Consider the following 23,277-nt stretch of genomic DNA (forward strand, 5'->3'; position numbering starts at 1 on the left):
ACAACACATACACAGTGCCTGCTATACTACTATACCAGGTGATATTTTAAGTACTTTATAAACATCAATTAACTTAATATAAAAACCATATGGAGTCATGCACAGTGATCTTCCCAGTTTTCAGATAGGGAAACAAAGACATTGAAAACTGAAGTGGCGTGTCGAGGTCATCCTAATGTGTGTCAGTTTACTCCAGGGTCCTTTTTCTTAACGCCTGCACTGTGCCTTCCTTTCTTAGTCACAAAGCACACACTCTAGATTCAGTTTCTGCCCACAGAGTTTCTAAAATATTAGACTGTCAGTTTTCTCAAACATGTCACACTGTTTCATGATGTCTGGATGTCTTGCTTTGGTGGATGCCACCTTTGTTCTATGCAAGTTCTACTCACATATACTCTAAGTTTTCTGTGGATCTTAGCATAACTTTCTTTCTTTCTTTCTTCTTAATGTGCAATAGCAACACTGGGTCAGTACTCCAAAATCTGGAGACTCTAGGCTCATTGAGTTTACTTACTAGCTATGCAATCTTAGGAGGAAAAAAAAAAAAAAAAGAACTCTCTGTCCTAGACCACAGATAAAAATAAATAATAGTATCTGAATAGCTTAGAGAATGGGATCAAATCACATGTTTATGAGAATGCTTTACATACTGTCAGAAAAATACATGGGTTCTAGAATCAGACCCATAATTTACCAATTGTGTAACTTTAGAAAACTTACTTAACTTCTCTAAACCTCAGTTTTTTCTTTTGCAAAATGATGATAATAAATGTAAAGCTGCTGCTGCTGCTAAGTCTCTTCAGTCGTGTCCGACTCTGTGCAACCCCACAGACGGCAGCCCACCAGGCTCCCCATACATAAATAATGTGTGTTAGTCGCTCATTCTTGTCTGACTTTGTGACCCCATGGACTACAGCCATCCAGGCTTCTTCGTTTGTGGAATTCTCCAGGCAAGAATACTGGAGTGGGGTAGCTATTCCCTTCTCCAAGGATCTTTCCAACCCAGGGATTGAACCAGGGTCTGCCACATTGCAGGCAGATTCTTTGACCTGATAGTAAGAACTAAAGCACTTAGGAAAATATATGCTCTGCTGAGCCTCTGTATGGTTATGGTAAACCGAGATAAAAAAATACTAACTAAATTCCAGGTAAATGTACACTATGTTCTACTAAGAAACATTTATATGTCTTATGAGTAAAACTTTATAATTAAAAATAATAAAAACTAGAATAAGCAATATACTGTTAATTTCAAGCAGGAGATATTTTTTATATCTTTTAAATATCAATCTGTAATAAATAAGAAAAATCCTTAGAGTTCTTATGAAGATATCATTTTGATTTAAAAAATGAAGTGAGAGTTCTGATTTTTTTTCTTTTTTTCCCTAAGACAAAAGGTAATGTTTAAATCTATATTTACTTATTTTTAAACTCTGGAAGAAATCTATAGTAAAATAGTAAGAGTGAATGGATTAAAAATAAATCAAACTGTGCAATTGAAAGATTTTTATAAATGGAGGAGGGTATTAAAAAAGTTCTCTATCTTCTTTTCATCTGATCTATCAATCAATGGAAATATAGCAAAATAGAACTTGTTTGCAAAAGTTCTAAGAATCTCATTTTTAAATGGGATATTTCTTAAACCTCAGACACTGATACCTCATTAGAAGATCATGCATAACATGACCACAGCTCTGTCTGTGCTAAATTTGGAATCACATTACAATTGTAGAATTTGTGGTTGGTTTTGCAAATTTACTTATCAGATAGGGTTAACTGCTAATTAAGAATGTGTGAGGTTAGACTGGTGTTCCAAACTACGCATTAATATAATACGTATTTATCTAATGGTGTTGTGCACCTCCTGCTCCTCAATATGCCTAGTTTGTAACACACTATATAATAAATATTTTATTTTTATAGTTCTGTGATTTGTGATCTCTCTTGTTAAAGCAAATATTCATTTTGGTGTTGTTAATGCCAATAACTGTTTAAAAGTTTGAAAAAATTAAGTCTGCAATCATTTCAAAATGAGGAACTTACTTTGTGGCATTTAAAATTTATAAAAAGTTTTAGAACTGCAAATTTTAAATTGCAATTATATTTTATTATTGTGGCATCTAAAATTTTAAATTTGTTTTAAACCTCTTCACGGAGGTTTGGACTTTCACGGTATTTTACGTCATCTTGTTTTTATGTCCTCAAAGGGTGATTTCTCCCTGTTTATTCCATTACAGGAAGATTAGGTGAGGTCTGGCAACCCACTCCAGTGTTCTTGCCTGGAGAATCCCAGGGACAGGGGAGCCTGGTGGGTTGCCGTCTATGCGGTCGTGCAGAGTTGGACACGACTGAAGTGACTTAGCAGTAGCAGCAACATACAGACTGGAGAAGGTGATGGCATCCCACTCCAGTACTCTTGCCTGGAAAATCCCAAGGATGGAAGAGCCTGGTAGGCTACAGTCCATGGGGTCGTGAAGAGTCCGACACGACTGAGTGATTTCACTTTCACTTTTCACTTTCACGCATTGGAGAAGGAAATGGCAACCCACTCCAGTGTTCTTGCCTGGAGAATCCCAGGGATGGCGGGGCCTGGTGGGCTGCCGTCTATGGGGTCGCACTGAGTGGGACACGACTGAAGCGGCTTAGCAGCAGCAACGTACAGACTCCATATCTGAGGCTTGAATCCCCTTCGCTACCCAACGGGGATTGGCTCCAGGACCTTTTACAGATACCAAAATTTAAGGATGCTAAAGTCCCTTTTATAAATTGGTGTAGTATTTACATATAACTTAAACACATCCTGCCTTATACATTGAAGCATCTCTAGATTACTAATAATAGATAATAAAAATTAATGCAATGTAAATGGTTGCTGGATTGCCATAAATTAAAGTTGTGCTTTTGGGAATTTTCTGGAATTTTTTTTGTATATATATATATATATATGTTATATAAAAATTTTATTGAAGTACAGTCTAGTGGATTTACAATGCTGTATTAATTAATTTCTTCTGTACAACAAAGTGACAGTTATACATATATATTCTTTTTCAAATTCTTTCCTATTCTATTCCACTATGGTTTATCACAGGATATTAAATATTGCTGCTGTTATTGTTCAGTTGCTCAGTCTTGTCCAATTTTTTGTGACCCCATGGACTGCAGCAGGCCAGGCTTCCCTGTCTTTCACCATTCCCGGAGCTTAGTCAAGCTCATGTCCACTGAGTTGGTGATGTCATCCAACCATCTCATCCTTTGTCATCCCCCATCTTATCCTTTGTCATCCTCTTCTCCTTGTGCCTTCAGTCTTTCGCAGAATCAGGGTCTTTTTCAATGAGTTGGTTCTTCCCATAAACTGGCCAAAGTCCTTCCAATGAATATTCAGGGTTGAATTCCTTTAGAATTGACTGGTTTGACCTCCTTTCAGTCCCTGGGACTCTCAAGAGTCTTCTCCAATACCACAGTTCAAAGGCATCAATTCTTTGGCACTCAGCCTTTTTTATTGCCCCACTCTCACATACATACATGACTACTGGAAAAACCATAGCTTTGACTATATGGAACTTAGTAGGCAAAGTAATGTCTCTGCTTTTTAATTCACTGTCTAGGTTTCGCATTGCTTTTCTTCCAAAAAGCGTCTTTAATTTCAAGGTTGCAGTCACTATCCACAGTGATTTTGGAATCCAAGAAAATAAAGTCTGTCTCTGCTTCCAGTTTTTCCCCATCTATTTGCCATGAAGTAATGGGACCAGATGCCATGATCTTCATTTTTTAAATGCTGAGTTTTAAGCCAGCATTTTACTTCCTTGTTCATCTTCAGCAAGAGGCTCTTTAATTCCTCTTTGCTTTCTGCCATAATGGTGGTGTCATCTGCATATCTGAGGTTATTGATATTTCTCCCTTCAATCGTTATTCCAGTTTGTGGTTCATCAAGCCTGGCATTTCACATGATGTGCTCTTCATGTAAGTTAAATAAGCAGGGTGACAATATACAGCCTTGACGTACTCCTTTCCCAATTTGGAACCAGTCAATTGTAAATAATTGTAATTGTATGGTAGTTTGAACATTCTTTGGTATTGCCCTTCCTTGGGATTGAATGAAAACTGATATTTTCCAGTCCTGTGGCCACTGCTGAGTTTTTCAAATTTCCTGGCATATTGAGTGCAGCACTTTCACAGCATCATCTGCTAGGTTTTGAAGTAGCTCAGCTGGAATTCCATCACTTCACTAATTTTGCTAGTAGTATTGCTTCCTAAGGCCCACTTGACTTCACACTCCAGGATGTCTGGCTCTGTGTGAGTGACCACACCATTGTGGCTATCTGGGTCATTAAGATCTTTTTTGTATATTTCTTCTGGGTATTCTTGTGACCTGTTCTTATTATCTTCTGCTTCTGTTAGGTCCACACTGTTTCTGTCCTTTATTGGGCCTATCTTTGCATGAAATGCTCCCTTGGTATCTCTAATTTTCTTGAAGAGATCTCTAGTGTTTCCCATTCTATTGTTTTCATCTTTTTCTTTGCATTGTTCATTTAGGAAGGCTTTCTTATCTCTCCTTGCTCTTCTCTCAAACTCTGCACTTAAATGGATATATCTTTCCTTTTCTCCTTTGCCTTTAGCTTCTCTTCTTTCCTCAGCTATTTGTAAGTCCTCCTGAGACAACCACTGTGTATTTTTGCATTTCTTTTCTCGGGGATGGGGATGGCCTCCTGTACAATGTCACAAACCTCAGCCCATAGTTCTTCAGGCACTGTGTCTATCAGACCTAATCCCTTGAATCAATTTGTCACTTCCACTATATAATCATAAGGGATTTGATTTAGTTTATACCTGAATGGCCTATTGGTTTTCCCTATGTTCTTCAATTTAAGTCTGAATTTTGCAACTCGGAGTTCATGATCTGAGCCGCAGTCAGCTCCTGGTCTTGTTTTTGCTGATTGTACAGAGCTTTCCTATTTTTGGCTGCATAGACTATAATCAATCTGATTTCAGTATTGACCATCTGGTGATATCCATGTGTACAGTCATCTCTTGTGTTTTTTGAAGAGGGTATTTGCTATGACCAGTGTATTTTCTTGGCAAAACTCAGTTTGCCTTTGTCCTGCTTCATTTTGTACTCCAAGGCCAAACTTGCTGTTACTCCAGATATCCCTTGACTTTCTCCTTTTGTACATTTTTGATTCAAGGTTGTTTGGATCTGTGAATGTGGAACCCATAGATCTTGAGGGCCAACTGTGTAGATTTATGTTTTTGAGAATGGCAGTACCCCTTTGAGTAGAGGAATTGTTATATTTCAGCTGTGAGCTCATGAATTCTAACACTAGGTTCTCATACCTTGCAGAAGGTAGAGCTAGTTATTATAAGTAGCATTTCTAATTGTCTGACAAAAAATTGCCACAAAATATTTATTTTATCATGTTAACTTAAACAGCTTTTATAATTTTTGTTAATCTTGAATATTTCTATGAAACATGAAATTTGGGCATAAAATACTACCATACCAATAACAATGTAATTTTGTATCATGAATCAAGTATTTACAAAATAGGAAATATAGATACAGAGAGAAAAGGCACTTTGGAACTGTCAAAAGAGATTACTGGGTTTCATTTCAGTTGTATGCTGGGCGTTGTCAGACTCTCCCTTGATAATCTGTTTCTAAAGAGTGTTCATCTTTGTCTTTCTAGCCTGTTTTACAACTGTGAAATTAGTTCTAAGTAAAAAACTAAGAATAGTTATATACAGTATATAATTTTTCTCATTACAATTAGAATGATTCATTATCTAGAGATATGACTGGTTTATGTTAGAAAAGATGACCTCAATCATTATATTTATTGTCCTATAGGATATTAACCAGATTTGGATTAACCAATTTATGTAAGTTTTCCTGATGGTCTACACTCATACACACAAACAGACACGAACATACAAATATGTATGTATATGTATATATGTATTTGTTCTTCATATTTACCTTTAAATCTGTTTAATTTGTTACTAGCTTCTTCATTAATAAAGTAAATGAAATCTTTAGTCTGTGTTCATTTTAATTAATACTGTAGCCACGATTTTATCTTTCTAAAATTATATTTTAAGTTGAGGTTTTTTCTAATATGAAGCAAATGCATTTGAAGAAAAGCAGAATGCTATTGGGAAAATGTTTGCCAATTTGATAAATTTAGAGTCAGACACACAGGACTATCCAAATTACTTGTGAATGTGAATAAGGTGATGAATGCAGTTTAGATATCCTTAATCTCCAAATGATTCTAGATCCATGAGAATTAAAACAATATTAAGTTCCTCATGGATCATCAAGTTTCTTTTTTTATAGTTCATTGAACCATGCAATGAACCTGGAATATCTGAGTTAAGAGGTACTTTAATAAAATATTGCCATATTATGTAATGTTCCTCAAAGAAATTTATGTCCAAGAGAAGATTAGAAGCATTCCAGGCATTAGAATATGTTTCATTTATGAAAGAGAAAAAAAAAAGATATACACTTACAGAAGCACAAGTATACATATACAATGCTATGCAAAATTATTCAATGTTCCCCAAGCAATAGTGACGGACAGGGGAGCCTGGCATGCAGCTGTGCATGGGGTAGTAAAGAGTCAGACACGACTTAACGACTGAACAACAAGAAGCAATATACTTTCAATGTATCACATATTTAACTAAAACTGATTGTGAGAATGAATTATCAGACATCTTTGCAACAGCCTTTCCCTCATACACTATATTGAAGAAAATACGTACAGTCTGGACTAGTTTCAAACTCAAACTTGCGACTGTTGGTCCCATATCCAGCTGCGGTCCGGGCTCGGATTTGGAATACATATGTAGTATCAGGCTTGAGGCTACTGATGGTAACATTAGTGCCTCGTGCCCTGAGAATCGTATAACTTGTTTCTTGTTCCTGCTTTGAGGTAAGAAAAATCATGTTAAAACCAAATCTTCCTAGTCATGTCAGATGGTAAAAAGCTGAACCCCTCTAAACCAGTTCTTTTAGATTTAACACAGCTCATATGATGGATAAGATATGACAACTGTTTCACTCTCTGAATGTAATAGAGGCATTTTTTAAGCTAAAAATATAGAATGTCCTATCTTGGATAAAATAATCTGTTCCCTGCAAATAATGCAGAAAAAATTAGTCTTCATTTTTGCCAGTTAATGAATATGTGGATGAAAATAAGTTATCTTCAAAGCCAAAGCTGAATGAAAGCTTCAGTCTAATTTTAAGAATAAACTTTCAAAAAGGAAAACATCCCTTGAATTAAGCTTAACAGGCATCTCAGAAATATTTCTATTAGCTGTAAACTATTAAATTTTAAAAGGTCCAAGTTTTATGCACAATTCTACATTAATAACTTCTTTAGTATCAACTATATTTGCAATGTGTTTAATCTAAGTCACTGTGGTTTAGTGGAGATGAAAATCTTCAGATAAATGTCTAGAAATATTTCCCCAAATAATTCACATTGTACATTAGGAGGTTCACATTGCACATGAATTGTAAAGGCTTTTTGTGTCAAGCCTTGTTTATAAAGATTGACTTTACATAGAACTGTGTTTTTCCTTTAACATACATTAGTATATAAGTACCTAAGTTCAAGTAATGGTGGAATGTCTCTGGCACCTGGGGTGGGGCCTGGAATGGGAAATATAGAACAATGCATATCCTCAACCCAAACTAAATAGAATATTACAGAAAAAAAAGTCATGCATTACATATATTTCTTAGCTAAAGATGCTGGTTATGTATCAGATAGCATTTGAGTTAGTATATTAAATAATGAAGAAGGCTGAATGTATTTACAGAAATCATTATTTTATGTGTTAAAAAGTTTATTAAGCATATATCTATAACATGGTTGTGTTCATCATTGTTAATGAACTAAATAGTCAAGACCTTGACTAGTCAAGTCTAGTCAAAGTTAGATCTTGTAGGGCTTAAATCTTAGTGAAACATTCAAAATATTTCTATCATATGTAAATATTTAGAAAAAAATTTTAATTTCAAAATTTATGAATATGTGCTTTAAATATTTGTATAAAGTATATTTAAAATAATATACACATAAGTATACATTGACTTTAAAATGCTTAGATAATAAAAATAGATTCAGTCACTTTTTCCTATGCTAGTTAATATTGTTTCAAAATATTGTTTTATGCTTTCTTTCAAATAAGTTCAGAAAATGATTTATGTATGTAAAAGATATGAATGTAAGTTAGCAGTATTTTTGAATCAACTCTACAGAAAATTTGGGTGTTCCCTGGTTCTGCTATCCAGTCTGAACTGAGGCACATCATTAATTACCTTTTTATTGTGTTGTATCATCTATAAAACATGGATTCTTATATTTGCTTTCGTCATATTTTTAAAAATAGAAGATTATGATCAAATGGGTATTTGACAGTAACACGATGGATCACTGAAAGCTAGGAGGTAATTTATTCATACTACGATTTTGGCACAAGGAGGTTTATTAGGTCTCACTTTCTCTCAGTCAAAGAGACATAGCCTTTTCCCTATAGGGAGCAGTATGAAAAAAATGGCATCATCCTTGTGAAATACTTTACCTTCAAAAAACAGCATAACTACATAGTGCAGAGAAATGCTTACACATTAGATTTTTTTTTTGCATAACTGACCATACCACTAATTCTCACATCTCTTAATGATCCATTTTCATTTAGAAGAAGATATGTAATACAGGGGAAAACATATTACATGAGGAGTGATGACTGTCAGAATTCAAAACAGAGAACTAATGTTTATTAGCTGTGAGGCTGTGAGAAATTCAAATGTCACTGACTCTCAGTTTTTGTAATTGTAAAGGAACCTATTTACTTACTCTCATCAGATTATCAAACAACTCAAAATAATGTATGTATAAGTGTTCTGTAAATAGAAGCTATCAATACACAATTCATTTTAAAATACTTTGTAAACTGCAGCAGATAAATGAGTGTGTTGTGTTCATATTAGTAGGTATGAAACCACCCAGCTCTATTGATAAGGTTTGAATACATCTTGTTTTCAAACCTCACCATAATTTATAACCAGGGAGAAATAAGTGGTACTTAGAGTGATGAAATATCATGGCCTGAATTATACTTATAAATAATCATGTACCTATTTTTTATAATTGTATTACCAAACACAATTTTATAATATGAGGCACACATATTCCTATCTTCTAATCTCCTTGAACAAAGTAAAGAAAGCTTTCATCATCAGCTCAATAATATAATGGTTTTGTTATCAGTTCAACATTCTTATCAGTATTGAGTAAAATTCGTGTGAATGTGAAGGTCAGGAAATGATGCTTAATGCAATGAACTTAGGAAGAGTTCATCAATAGATAAAGGAATTGCTATATAATGGTTGTTTAGAACAGGGGTCTCCTGTGGAAGACACAAATGTCATCTCTAATATCATAACTAGATGGCTTACATTCGATGGTAACATCTTTGCTATGGCTTATTGCTGTAGAATGGGGGATATTCAATACAATAATTTCGAAACCCTCCTCTACCTATAAATCAAAGGTAGCACATGACCAGAGTTCTAAATAGAGCTCTTTCACTAGCTAGCAGTGTCATTAGTTTCTTTGCAAGAGTATACTCATGAGAAAATACCCTTTTTCCTGACACAACTCAACTCTTTTAACATTATCTCCCCACCTTTTCGTAGTATTTGACCTCATAGTCCAATATGATCCCATTAGGGTGTTCAGGTTCTTGCCAGGATAAAGAAATGCTGTTTCTGGATGTCCGATCTTTCTTAATCGTCACGACAGGTGATGGAGCTGTAAAGAGAGGATGGGAGTGTATGATGGGAGAAGGAAAATTAATTGGATTGGGAAGGGCAGTAAAGAAGAGCAGAGAGGGAAGGGGACAAGCAAATGGAGCCTATCATTGTTCTAATCTTGGCAAGAAAGCACTATTTCCATTTCAAAGGCTCTTGAGTATTAATCTGGCCCCATATCAAGCCTCAGCAGCTGGATTATAGCCCTGGTACATACAGGCCTATGGAAAATGAGCTGAGATTTTCAGCTGCTGGTGGACTAGTGGCAAGTGAGCAGATGTTTTCAATCTGCTACTATAATGTAAGCAATGAAATATATTTGATATATTAAAAAAGAAAAAAAAATTAGGACTACCTATTTGTTATAATGTTGCAAAGTTATGAATGCCAGAGTCTTCAGCTCATTGATAACATTTTCATATGCAACTCTGTAAGAGGACTGGAATCCATTATGCACAAGGAGTCCCATGGTATCCATAGGTAATAATAATATTTAGTGTATTGTAAAATAGATAGGATTTAGGATGTAGTAAAATAGATCTTGACTTCTGAAAAAAAAAGCTCTCATGAATAAAAATATATATACCAGGATACAATATCTCTACTTTTACATTTCCATTTCTTAAAAAAGTATATTTAATAAGAAGTACTGAGGAAGTGGGTGCTCTTTGTGTCACAGTTCTCCAGATATATTTTGAGGCACTTATTGGGTGGTGACTCTTTGTTATGTTTTTCCTATGCATTATCAAAAATATAAATATGAATAAATAAAAAACATCTGTCTGGATCAGATATCACAGTGTCACCATATTTTCTAATGGAAGATTAAATATGTTTTAAGTGATATCATACTTCAAATGCTTCCATTAAAAAGAAAAATGCATACTATCCATCAATGCACTCTTGGTTTCAAATCTCAATCTTGGTACACTGGCCAACCAAAATCCTCACTGTGAAGTTCAGCAGCATTCTTCCCTAATGGAATGCAGTAAAATAAATTACAAACATGAAACAAACAAAAATCAAGAGTTCTCAGGAACACTAACTGTTGAATTGCTTTCATTACTAAAGGACATATATTTTTTTTAATTTGTATATTTACTTTATTTTACTTTACAATACTGTATTGGTTTTGCCATACATTGACATGAATCCACCACGGGTGTACATGCATTCCCAAACATGAACCCCGCTCCCACCTCTCTCTCCATAACATCTCTCTGGGTCATCCCCTTTTTATAGATTTTTCTCAAATCAAGGATTATTAGAACCGCATGTATTTGCATTTCCTATAAGAGCTAGCAATAGATGTTTCCTATATGTGGATTTGCTGTTTCTATGATTATCAGCTATCATTATTATTACTAACATTATTATGATTATCTTGCCAGCTTTCGCATCCAAACTGTCATCCAAATTATTCCTGTCTATAAATGCCTTTTATTTTATTCTTCACTTAAAAATAGAGCTTTCATCAAACTTGCCTTGTGACACTTCTTTACAAAGTGTAAACTTCTAAACATTTATTACAGCAAATTTTCTATCTTCTTATTTCTACTATATGTAATATCCTATGAATTTTTGTTATTAAGGTCTCATTATTTTAATGGCCAGGGGATGATGACTTAATTTTTTTCCAAAGTAAAATGTAAGTGTTGCTTTTATGATGGAAAAGTAAAATCATTTTTTAATCACATTTCGTACCCATTAACAATTAATATACTTTCACGTGACCTTCCCTGGTGGTTCACTTGGTAGAGAACCTGCCTGCAATACAGGAGATGTGGGTTGGATCCGTGGGTCAGGAAGATCCCCTGGAGAAGGGCATGGCAGCCCACTCCAGTATTCTTGGTGGAGATTCCCATGGACAAAACTCTATGGTGAGCTACAGTCCATAGACTTGCAAAAAGTCATACACTACTGAAGCAACTGAGCAGGCATGCACACACGCATACCTTCATGTAACTGATATCATTTACCTTTTCTCCATTCAATATTATTTTATTTTTCAAAGTTGCCTTGCAATATCTCCAACCCTAACACTGAGGCAGTTTGCTGCTCTGAAATTGATTTTACGTTAAGGATAAGTTATTTTACACATATTTAGTTGAAATTTTATAAACATTCAAAATTTATAATCATGTCAATGAGTTAGAAATAAATAGCAGGTACGTTAAATTTTTAACAATTAATTTCTTTTTATTTACTCTAATATTTAGAAAAAACAATTTATTAATCGTTACTAGAATAATTTCAGTCCCAATATCATTGCTAATAATTTTGCTTTTTTTGTACAAAAAAACGGAGAAATTTCAACAAGTTTCCTCCTGAAGTAAATCCATTAACAGAATGACTTCTAATGCATGCTTACAGAGCATTTCAAAGAAGCAGAATGTTGGAAGACTATCCTATTAAACCCATGGAGACCCTCCCTATTTAATTTAATATCTCTTGAAACTGGTTTATTTTCCCTAACAGTTAAAATATATTTTCAAAGAAGTTTTGAAAATTACCAGGTATAGCATCTCTCCTTAAAAACGAACAAAGAGAAAATAATTTGTTTCTAAGAACAATTGTGAAGAGTATCAAATAAACTTTTTAGTGAATGCTTTCCAGGCTCTGTTGGGGATCTGCCTAAGTTTTACTGCTTCTGCACTGTGCAAGGCTTTATAACTGTTGAAATTCTTCAAAGGTCTTTGAGCAAGCTGCAGGGCCCTGCAGGATTGTAATAAATAGCCTTTTGTAATTCCACACTTACTTAAGTAGAAGCAATTGCTCAAAGCTTGTGCCATCTCTAAGTTAAATGAACCCTTTCTGATTGCTGCTTTTGGGCCCCTGTTAAGTCATTGTTCTGCTCTTTTAATACACGCCCCTTGTGTTGGCTGCGTTTCATTGGTTTCAGTACAGTGCACCAGCAAAAATCCCATTATGTTTCGGTAATGCTCATCAATATTTTAATATTAATAAATAATTAACAAAATCTGTTTTTCTATCCCCTAATAAATAATTTTAAGACATAATAAAGTATAATATAGGAAGAGACAAATTCCATGAGCACTCCACTGTATCCATGCTTTCTAAATGGTTTCCTAGAACACTTTTAAATTCATGTCTTAAAGTATAATTTACCCATATTTGCTCATGTGTTGTAATACAATTTGTAATATTAATGAGAAACAGTAATATGGATTACACTTTTTTTGGTTAGTTTTCAGGTATCGAAGAGTGATTTGTTCAAAGTAATTTTCCAAATTCATCAGTTCATTTCAGTCGCTCAGTCGTGTCGGACTCTTTGCGACCCCATGAATGGTAGCACACCAGGCCTCCCTGCCCATCACCAATTCACGGAGTTCAAACTCATATCCATTGAGTCGGTGATGCCATCCAACCATCTCATCCTCTGTCATCCCCTTCTCCTCCTGCCTTCAATCTTTTCCAGCATCAGGGTCTTTTCAAATGAGTCAACTGTTCACATAAGGTGGCCAAAGGATTGGAGTTTCAGCTTCAACATCAGTCCTTCCAATGAACATCCAGGACTGTTCTCCTTTAGGATGGACTGGCTGGATTTCCTTGCAGTCCAAGGGACTCTCAAGAGTCTTCTCCAACACCACAGTTCAAAAGCATCAATTCTTCGGTGCTCAGCTTTCTTTATCCAGCTCTCACATCCATACGTGACTACAGGAAAAACCATAGCCTTGACTAGATAGAACTTTGTTGACAAAGTAATGTCTCTGCTTTTTAATATGCTGTCTAGGTTGGTCATAACTTTCCTTCCAAGGAGTAACCATCTTTTTATTTCATGGCTGCAATCACCATCTGCAGTGATTTTGGAGCCCCCCAAAATAAAGTCTCTTACTGTTGCCATTGTTTCTTCAACTATTTGCCATGAAGTGATGGGACCGGATGCCATGATCTTAGTTTTCTGAATGTTGAGCTCTAAGCCACCTTTTTCACTCTCTTCTTTCACTTTTATCAAGAGGCTTTTTAGTTCTTCTTCACTTTCTGCCATAAGCGTGGCAATTCATAGAAATTCTTATTTTTCTATATAAAAGAACCATAGTACTCCCAGGTGGCTCAGTGGTAAAGAATCTGCCTGCCAGTTCAGGAGACAGGAGACGCAGGTTCAATCCCTGGGTTGGGAAGATCACCTGGAGTAGGAAATGGCAACCCATTCCAGTATTCTTGCTCAGAAAATCCCATGGAAAGAGGAGCCTGGGGGGTTACAGTGCATCGAGTTGCCGAGAGTTGAATAAGACCAAGCGACTGAACACACACACACTGCAGTGTGTATCATACATTTGACTTCTTCTCATTCCTCTGTTTTTTTTTTTTTTTCTTTCTTAATTTGTGATTTGAAAGAATGGTGGGTAATAATTGGATGAAAAAAAGTCCTAAGATTAGAGAAATGCTTGGAAGGAGAGTGAAAAGTTACCCAGGAGGAGGAGGAAGCATCGGTTTTTCCCTAGCAAAGTGCTGGTGTATAAGCTAAAACAGGAATTACTGATGAACCCCCCAACAGCCCAAGGTTAAGAGATTTATTCTGCTGACTTGCTTATATACCTTAAATGATACATAATTACAAGGATTTTCTTACTAATAGGAAGAAGTTGATGACAAAGTAGGCTGCTATGAAACACGTCCAGGAATTGACACAGTGTAGTAAATGAATAATTTTGTAGGGGAAAAAAAATGAAGAAATTGGTAAGAAGAAAAATTAAGACAGTAGGAAGGTAAAAATTTCCGGTAAGTCAATGACTTTTTAAAATAATGTCTTGGTTGTAACATACATTTTTGTTGTGTTTGAGAGGGAGAAAATTTTTGATCCTTCGTTTTTGCTATTCTGGGTATAATTGGATATATGTGCTCTTTGGAAAATAAAGAAAGGAGATATGATATTCTTGGTTAAATTTATTTAATGAAAATTTTTTTATTTTTCAAAATAAAAATTTATTTTTAACTAAAATAAAGTACAATTTATTTTTAAATAAAATATTTCTTAAAAGAATACAAATAAAGAGAAAAATAGTGAAGGTTGGGAGGAAAGAGAAGACCAATAAATCAAACAGTTAACCATCTTCCATGAAGTTTTTCTGAAGTTACTCTGCACCACTGAGAAGTTTTGAATACTCTGAATACTGAAAAATTTCTTAACGTGTGCTGTCAGAGTGAATTTGCTCATGGCTCTTTCAAGTCATTGTTTTAACATGTTCTCAGGTCATGATATAAGACTCAACAGATGTTTCACCCCATATCATCCAGTACTATGTGTTTTGAGAAAGCTAGTATCAAAATACTTCTGTACTAAGGAGACATACCTTTCTGGGAACCAAGGGCTGAATTATTCCCTGAGTATTTTCTTTCCTATTTGCAGGCCACTGTGATGACCATCTCTTGAATCACATCAATGACTAGTCCAGAAGACAGACAGAGATGAGGAACCCTTAACAGTTCATAATTGAACATTAATTTTTATTTATAGTGGACTGGTCAGATTTTCTTTCAATACCAGCCTAACCTGAGCCATTGACTGCATCTAATGAAATAATAGAAACAAACAAACAAACAAAACAAATTACAATAGGGAAGCAAAGATATTAGGCTAAGAAAGGATTCTTTGTAAAGAGATCTGGTTAGAGATGGGGCCTATGTAATTGACAATTTGCATTTTAATCACACAACACTTGCACAGGTCAAATATACTGACAGACGTGGAAGGGCTTCATTATTTTAACTATGGTGTTTTTAAGCTACATTTACCACTATTCTGCAACTAAAATATGATCCATCCTTAGAATCAGGAAGTCAAAACTTCAAAATTCAATTCCTAAAGGATCTGGTTTGGTTCGTTTGTTTTTATTGGGACTTTCCTCTTTCTGGGTTTGGGAATTTCTAATGAACCTCTGAGGTATCTCTGCGGTTTAGAGATTGGGCAAGTTAAAGTAATAACAAAAAAGGCTCAGTTTTTCTAAGCGAGCCAAAGCTTTTAAAAATTATCTCCATGGGAAAATATCATTTAGTAAATGGTTGAAAGATTTTTTCCTTTGAATCAGGCATGCCTTTAAACGCGTTCCTCTCTTATTTTTTTGTACCATTCATTACAATGCCTACTTAAGAACATTTCCTTCTTAGTTTTTTTAGAAGTGAACATTTCTATTAAATCCAGAAATACTCTTGAGTTTGAATGAACATAATCATTCATAGCTTAATGTTTTCCATTTCACCACCCCTGTCATGATTTTCCCAAGTTGTTGTTCTCTGGAATTTCCTGTTTTGGTCCCAGGACTCACCATTTTTACAGTCTAACCAGTTTGAATTTCAGTTATACTTCATATATTCCAATAACACTGCATGCCAGTCAGCTTCAGCATCAGAAAGCTGATAAATTTTCTCTCAGTTCTTCTCTCTACTCAGTTATTTTCCAGCCCTGCTTCAGCTCAAATGCTTGCCATTTTTCATGTGCACTGGATTTTGTACTTTCATCTCAATATTTACAGAACTTCCTTCAATTTTCTATACATTTTTGATGATCTATCATTTATAAAGCAAATGAAACATTAACCACCCCCCTTCAAAATCTCATAATTTCAAAGCAGTTTTCCTAAACTTAACTAAAAAATAAGCTTCAATGGAAAGGTATAGACATCTCAATTTTGAAGAATTTGATGTCAGAAAACTTTTAAGATCACACATTTGGGACATTCTGGAGTACCATAGGATATGTAATTTGAAATAAATTACATATTATTTAAGATTCCTCATTAGACTGTAACGATAAATACGTACCAGCTTTACCATTTATTGTTCTCCTTTCAAAGTAAAATTTTGAAGACAATTCGTTTGGCCATCTGTCTACAACTGTACTTGCCATAACTTTCCTGTCTGGAACACTCTTTCTCTTCCCTTTTCCGTTGGAAAAATCTCTTCTACTCAACATCTTTAGAAATCCATTGCTAATTTAATTCCCCCATAAAGCTTTTTCTGGGTCCCTCAGACAATAGTTGATCAGCTCCATCCTCTGTTCTGATATATTATATAGTTGTTAATTCTCTTGTTATTTAGCCAATCACATTGTGTTGCAATTATATCATTTGGTTATCTGCATATCTTCCCATCAAATTATAGGTTCCTTAGAGTCTTTAGTGCCTAGCGTCACATTAAATGTGTATAAATCTAGTTATTCAGTTTGGTTAGCTTTGCAGTAAGATATACAATATACTTTGTGATTAGTTCCTTTGAAAGATAATCATATTTAGCTCCTGATTTAATATTAAAATAACAAAATTCAAATAAAAATTAAAATTATAGTATGTTAAACAGAGATACCTTTTCCTATAAAATTATCCCACCTATTTTCTATAGTAAAGAGAAAAAAAAATTAAACTGAATCAATAGTGCTGGGAGAAAAACATTCTAAAATGTATACATTGAAAGTAAATTTTGAGGATCTCTCCACTTAACATTTTGTTAATGGAGTATTTGGAGGGGAAAATTCTAGTAAAAATTTTAGGCTTCTCTGTTCTAAATGTCTAAAAGACTCTAAAATTTTAATTATTGAGTTTTGAATAACTCACAGTAGTTTTAGAGTGGAGAATCCAGCTAAAATATATAATCTCATTCCCATTTCAGCATGGAGCAATAAAAAACAAAAAACTGTATTAATAGAACAGTTTATTTCATAGGTGTTTATTGCATGAATTCATTGAAAGATGCTGGTTTTGCTTTTTAAAATTGATCTTTACATTTATTTTTTAACATCATATTCTCCTTCTTTTAATACCATTCAATATCCTCATAGAATTGGATCAGTCTTCAATATGTTGTTTTAAAAAATCGAGTTCTTGTATTTCTCCTTTATTCTCACTACTATCACACTCAACACACTCTGACACTTCTAATCACCAAATGTGTGGGTTCCCCCACACTAATCAGTTCTGATTTGGTTTCCTACAATCTGACTTGAGAAGGGAATGGCTACCCACTCCAGTATTCTTGCCTGAAGAATACCATGGACAGAGGAACCTGATGTACCCCAATCCATGGGATTGCAAAGAATTGAACTCAACTGAGTGACTAACACTTCCATTTGAAGATAATGTTATATTCCATGGGTTAAAAGCTGAGCCTCACAACACTGCTCCCCATCTCAGATGTCAATTATTATTAGAAGCTTTCCAGGTTACTCACAACTTCTGTATGACTTGCCTACAAATTAGGGGTTCCCATGACCTTCTGTGCTAGTTCAATTAATTTGTTAGAGTGACTCACAGAACTCAGGGAAACATATTTACCAGTTTATTAAAGAATATGGTAAAGAGTACAGAAGAACAGTCAGGTGAAGACATAGGGCAAGGTCTGGGAAGGTCTTAAGTGCAGGAGCTTGTCTCTATAAGTTGTAGTGTGTTCACTGACCTGGAAGACCTAATAACCCCATACTATTGGGATTTTTATGGAAGCTCTATCACGTAGGCATCAAGGATCATTAACTCCAGTTTCAATCCTTCTCCCTTATCAAAGGAATTGGGTGGGTGGAAAATTTCAGGTGTCTAATAAAGGCTTGGTCTTTCTGGTAACCAGCCCTCCTCCAGAAGCATTTCAGCAGTCCATCTAGGGTCTCCTCATTAGGATAACACACTCCAGTCACTCGAACAATTGCAAGGGCTTCAGAGGCCTGTGTTAGGAACTGGAGTAGAAGACAAAAGGACAAAAGATATTCCTAGTACTCTTATCACTTAGGAAATTATGAGTTTTAGGAGTTCTGTGCCAGAAACAGGAGACAGAGACTAATAAAAATATTTTTTATTATTTTACATATGTGATAAGACTTTGAAAATCTTTGAGGGTAATCATAGTTTTCACTATGAAAGAGGTTAATATTCATACATTGCTATTATTATGGCTTTTATTATCCATAATTCTGAAATTAAAAAAATCATGTAGGTAGGAAGTAATAAAAAATAGAGCAAATAAAGATTTGCTTTAAAATTGGTTGTCTTTGAAAAATGCAGTATACAAGCAAACTTGTTATAAAATATTGAGATTCTGAGAGATATTATATACATTTATAGCAAAAGTACATTTTGGAAACAAAATAATGTCCTTTGGATTTGTTGAAATATTCTACAATATTTGTCTCCCTTAAAGTTCTTTGGAGAGCTGTGAATACTGTCAACATGTCTTCAGTTTCAGAGTTCAGTGAGTCCTAATCAAGAACATCACACACTGTTGTACAAAGCAATGAAAATGACAGGTGGTTTATTTATTTAAATATATGTGTGTTTGTGTGTGTGTTTTTAGCCTAAGGTTCTTTCTTTACACATATAATGTGATGCTCATGGAGGGTCTGATTGTCATTTTATATGAGACAACTAAAATTCAATTACATTTAGAGCATTCTTTTTCTTCATCAATTACACAAGAAGTGTAAAATACTCTCAAAATCCCATGACAGACAGACCTTTAGCTATGTATACATTATTTTTAAATATGCAATATCCTTTACATCATTTCTGAAAATCCAAACCTCACACTTCTAAGGCCTGAGTCTAAATTTAGAAAAATGCATTCCAGAGATAATACAAACAATCTACATTAAAAGGATAGAATCTTCCCTCCCAGAGAGCTGCAAGTTGTCTGAGAAATTCCTCACTCCATGAGATTTCTAAATATCTTAAAATTTCCAGAAGATACAACTTGGCTTTGGGAGTAGCAATATATCTTAATTCAGATGTTTTCAACTTTCTCCCTGGATAAATTTTCTAGCTATTCTATTTAGAAAATCTGCCTTAATAGGATTTTAATATCCCAAGTTCCTACCCAATGTAGGGTTTTAAGAGTGTTGTCTTAATGCAGTGGCATCTACAAAATAAAGACAATAGACTAGAAATGCCAACACCAAAGTTAATCATCAAATTTTAAATACTAATTATGGTCTCTTGGGCAAAATCAAATGATATCTTATACAACTTTTAGTATAGACAAAATTATTTTAGTATAGATGACTCCGAAGTTTGATAGGAGCAGCTGTTGAATGTAGCTAATAGCCGTGTGGTGGTGGGAAAATGGTGATGGTACAAGATAAAGCCCAGATGAATGAACAGAACATTTCAGAGGAGAACTAGGCTAACTACACTGTGAGGCTGTGTTTGTTTTAAAGGACTGCTGAAGTTATAGGTCTGATTCTGAGTCAGAGTCCTTCAGGGATAGTTACTACATTTCAGCACAGGACATGCCTGCATGCTTAGTCGCTCAGTCGTGTCCGACTCTTTGCGACCCCATGGACTTTAGCTTGCCAGGCTCCTCTTTCTATGGGATTCTCCAGGCAAGAATACTGGAGTGAGCTGCCATTCCCTTCTCCGGGGAATCTTTTTGACCCAGGTGTCGAGCCTGGGTCTCCTCACTGCAGGCAGATTCTTTACTGTCTGAGCCACCAGGGGAACACCCAGCATAGGATGGATGCAAGTAAATATGGACTGTGGTGATGTTATCTCTGGAGTTTCTGACAAAGGGCCTGCTGTCTTCTAATTGTGAGCAGGAGTAGACAGATACAACTTTAACACACTCTTAGGGCAAAAGAGGACTGCCATTTACCCAGCTTCCATTTTACAGAAAATGGCAAAAGAGCTAATCTGATGTCTACACTCTTGGATCTTGGGTGGCTTGTTTCATGTGTTCAAGCAGAATAGAAAGGAGGAAAAAATTTACAATATGCTATGTATTTAGAAACTAGAAAAACATATACTGTTTTTAAGTACATTCAACTTTTATTCACAAACTGTAATTATAAAAGGATAGAGACATTGATAAAAATATTCTATACTTTCACAGGGGTAGGTATGTTTGTTCAATGTCATTTCATTTTACTTACACTTAATGCAATTTACTATATATAAATGTTACCTCAGTTTAAAAAGAAGTAAAATATATGATTTGTATAATTAAATCTTAGTATGTCATACTGTTAACTATATTTTTCTCCTTTTCCATATTCTTAATGCTCCTGCATGAGCATGCTGACTGAGTTTAGGCTGCCTCTCCTAGGGTTAGCCAATTCTAGAAACAGCAAAGACTGGCCCAAGAGTATGCCTCTCACACTGCAAACTAATCAATCTAGTTCTTCTGTATCTGGTTCTTAGGCTCTAGCAGGCACTGTTCCTCTGCCCCAGTCATCCTAAGGCCAGGTACCAGACAACTAGAGGAGGTCTTTATACCTCAGACACTACTACTGAAATTACTCAAACTAGCCAGTCTTTAGTATACTTGCCTTATCATACCTAGCCTTGCCTTTCTTTAAATACCACAAAAAAGGCTCTTGTTCCCGCATTTTCCTTGTTGCTTCTACTTCCTGACCAACTCTGGTGTGGTCCTCCATGGTGTGTTATGTCCACTTCTCCTGGGAGTTGTAAAGAGCAAACTACATTTTCAATAGCAATTATTTTATTAATCTATTGGCCTCACCATACTTGAATAATAATAAAAAATTCAAGTCTATGCTCCAGCCACTAATGCCAAAGATCCTGAAGTTGAATGGCTCTATGAATACTTACAATACCTTCCAGAACTAACACCAAAAAAAAAAAAAAAATGCCCTTTTCATCAAGGGGACTCAAATGAAAAGTAGGAAGTCAAGAGATACCTGGAGAAACAGGCAACGTTGATGTTAGAGTACAAAATGAAGCAAGGCAAAGGCAACAGAGTTTTGCAAAGAGAATGTACTGGTCATAGCAAACATCCTCTTCCAATAACACAAGAGATGTCTCCACACATGGACGTTACCAGATGGTCAACACTGAAATTGGATTGATTATATTCAGATTGATTATATTATATTGCCACTGAAGATAGAGAAACTCTGTACAGTCAACAAAAACAGACCAAGAGCTGACTGTAGCTCAGATTCAGTTCAGTTCAGTTCAGTCACTCAGTCGTGTCCGACTCTTTGCGACCCCATGAATCGCAGCAGGCCAGGCCTCCCTGTCCATCACCCTCTCCCGGAGTTCACTCAGACTCACGTCCATCAAGTCAGTGATGCCATCCAGCCATCTCATCCTTGGTCGTCCCCTTCTCCTCCCACCCCCCAATCCCTCCCAGCATCAGAGTCTTTTCCAATGAGTCAACTCTTTGCATGAGGTGGCCAAAGTACTGGAGATTCAGCTTTAGCATCATTCCTTCCAAAGAAATCCCAGGGCTGATCTCCTTCAGAATGGACTGGTTGGATCTCCTTGCAGTCCAAGGGACTCTCAAGAGTCTTTATTGCAAAATTCAGACTTAAATTGAAGAAAGGAGGGAAAACCAGTAGATCATTCAGGTATGACCTAAATTGAATCCCTTACAATTATACAGTGGAAGTGGCAAATTAATTCAAGGTATTAGATATGATAGAGTGCCTGAAGAACTATGGATGGAGATTTATAACACTGTAACAGGAGGCAGTAACCAAAACCATCCCCCAGAAAAAGAAATGCAAAAAATCAAAATGGTTGTCTGAGAAGGCCTTACAAATAGCAGAAAAAGAAGAGTAGCAAAAGGCAAAGGAGAAAAGGAAAGATATACTCATTTGAATACAGAGTTACAAAGAATAGCAAAGAAAGATAAGAAAACCATCCTAAGTGATCAACGCAAAGAAATAGAAGAAAACAATAGAGTGGGAAAGACTACAGATCTCTTCAAGAAAATTAGAGATAACAAGGGAACATTTCATGCAAAGATGGTCATCGTAAAGGACAGAAATGGTGTGGACTTAACAGAAGCAAAAGATATTAAGAAGAGGTAACAAGAATACATAGAAGAACTGTTCAAAATAGTTCTTCATGGCCCAGATAACCATGATGCTGTGTTCACTCACCTAGACCCAGAAATCCTGGAGTGTGAAGTCAAGTGGGCCTTAGGAAGCATCACTACAACAAAGTTAGGGGACATGATGGAATTCTAGTTGAACTATTTGAAATCCTAAAAGATGATGCTATGAAAGTACTGCACTTGATATGCCAGCAAATTTGGAAAAATCAGCAGTGGCCACAGGACTGGAAAAGGTCAGCTTTCATTCCAATCCCAAGGAAAGCAATGCCAAAGAATGTTCAAACTGCCACATAGTTAGTCTCATTTCACAGGCAAGGTATTGCTCGAAATTCTTCAACTAGATTTCAACCGTACATGAACTGAGAACTTCCAGAGGTACAAGCTGGATTTAGAAAAGGCAGAGGAACCAGAGATCAAGTTGTCAACATCTGCTGGATCATAGAAAATGCAACAGCATTCCAGGAAAAAACAGTTTTACTAACTATGCTAGAGCCTTTCTGTGGATCACAACAAACTGTGGATCTTCAAGAAATGGAAATACCACATTACCTGCCTCCTGAGAAGCCTGTATGCAGATCAAAAAGCAACAGTTAGAACCACACATGGAACAACGGACTGGTTCAAAATTGGGAATGGAGTATGTCAAAGCTGCA

At 35.4% G+C, this 23,277-nt stretch overlaps 1 protein-coding gene across 1 annotated transcript in view; it reads right to left on the reverse strand.

The window, feature by feature from the left end:
- Positions 1-23,277, reverse strand: part of EPHA3 (EPH receptor A3) — a 139,290-nt gene that overhangs the window by 71,465 nt on the left and 44,548 nt on the right. The window contains exons 3-4 of the mRNA XM_040226815.1: positions 9,706-9,830; positions 6,769-6,931 (exon numbers count right to left, since the gene is read on the reverse strand). Coding sequence (XP_040082749.1) covers positions 6,769-6,931; positions 9,706-9,830 — 288 coding nt within the window. The remainder of the gene's footprint in view (positions 1-6,768; positions 6,932-9,705; positions 9,831-23,277) is intronic.

Source organism: Oryx dammah, unplaced genomic scaffold, assembly GCF_014754425.2.
Source record: "Oryx dammah isolate SB20612 unplaced genomic scaffold, SCBI_Odam_1.1 HiC_scaffold_2, whole genome shotgun sequence".
NCBI classification, from domain to species: Eukaryota; Metazoa; Chordata; class Mammalia; order Artiodactyla; family Bovidae; genus Oryx; species Oryx dammah.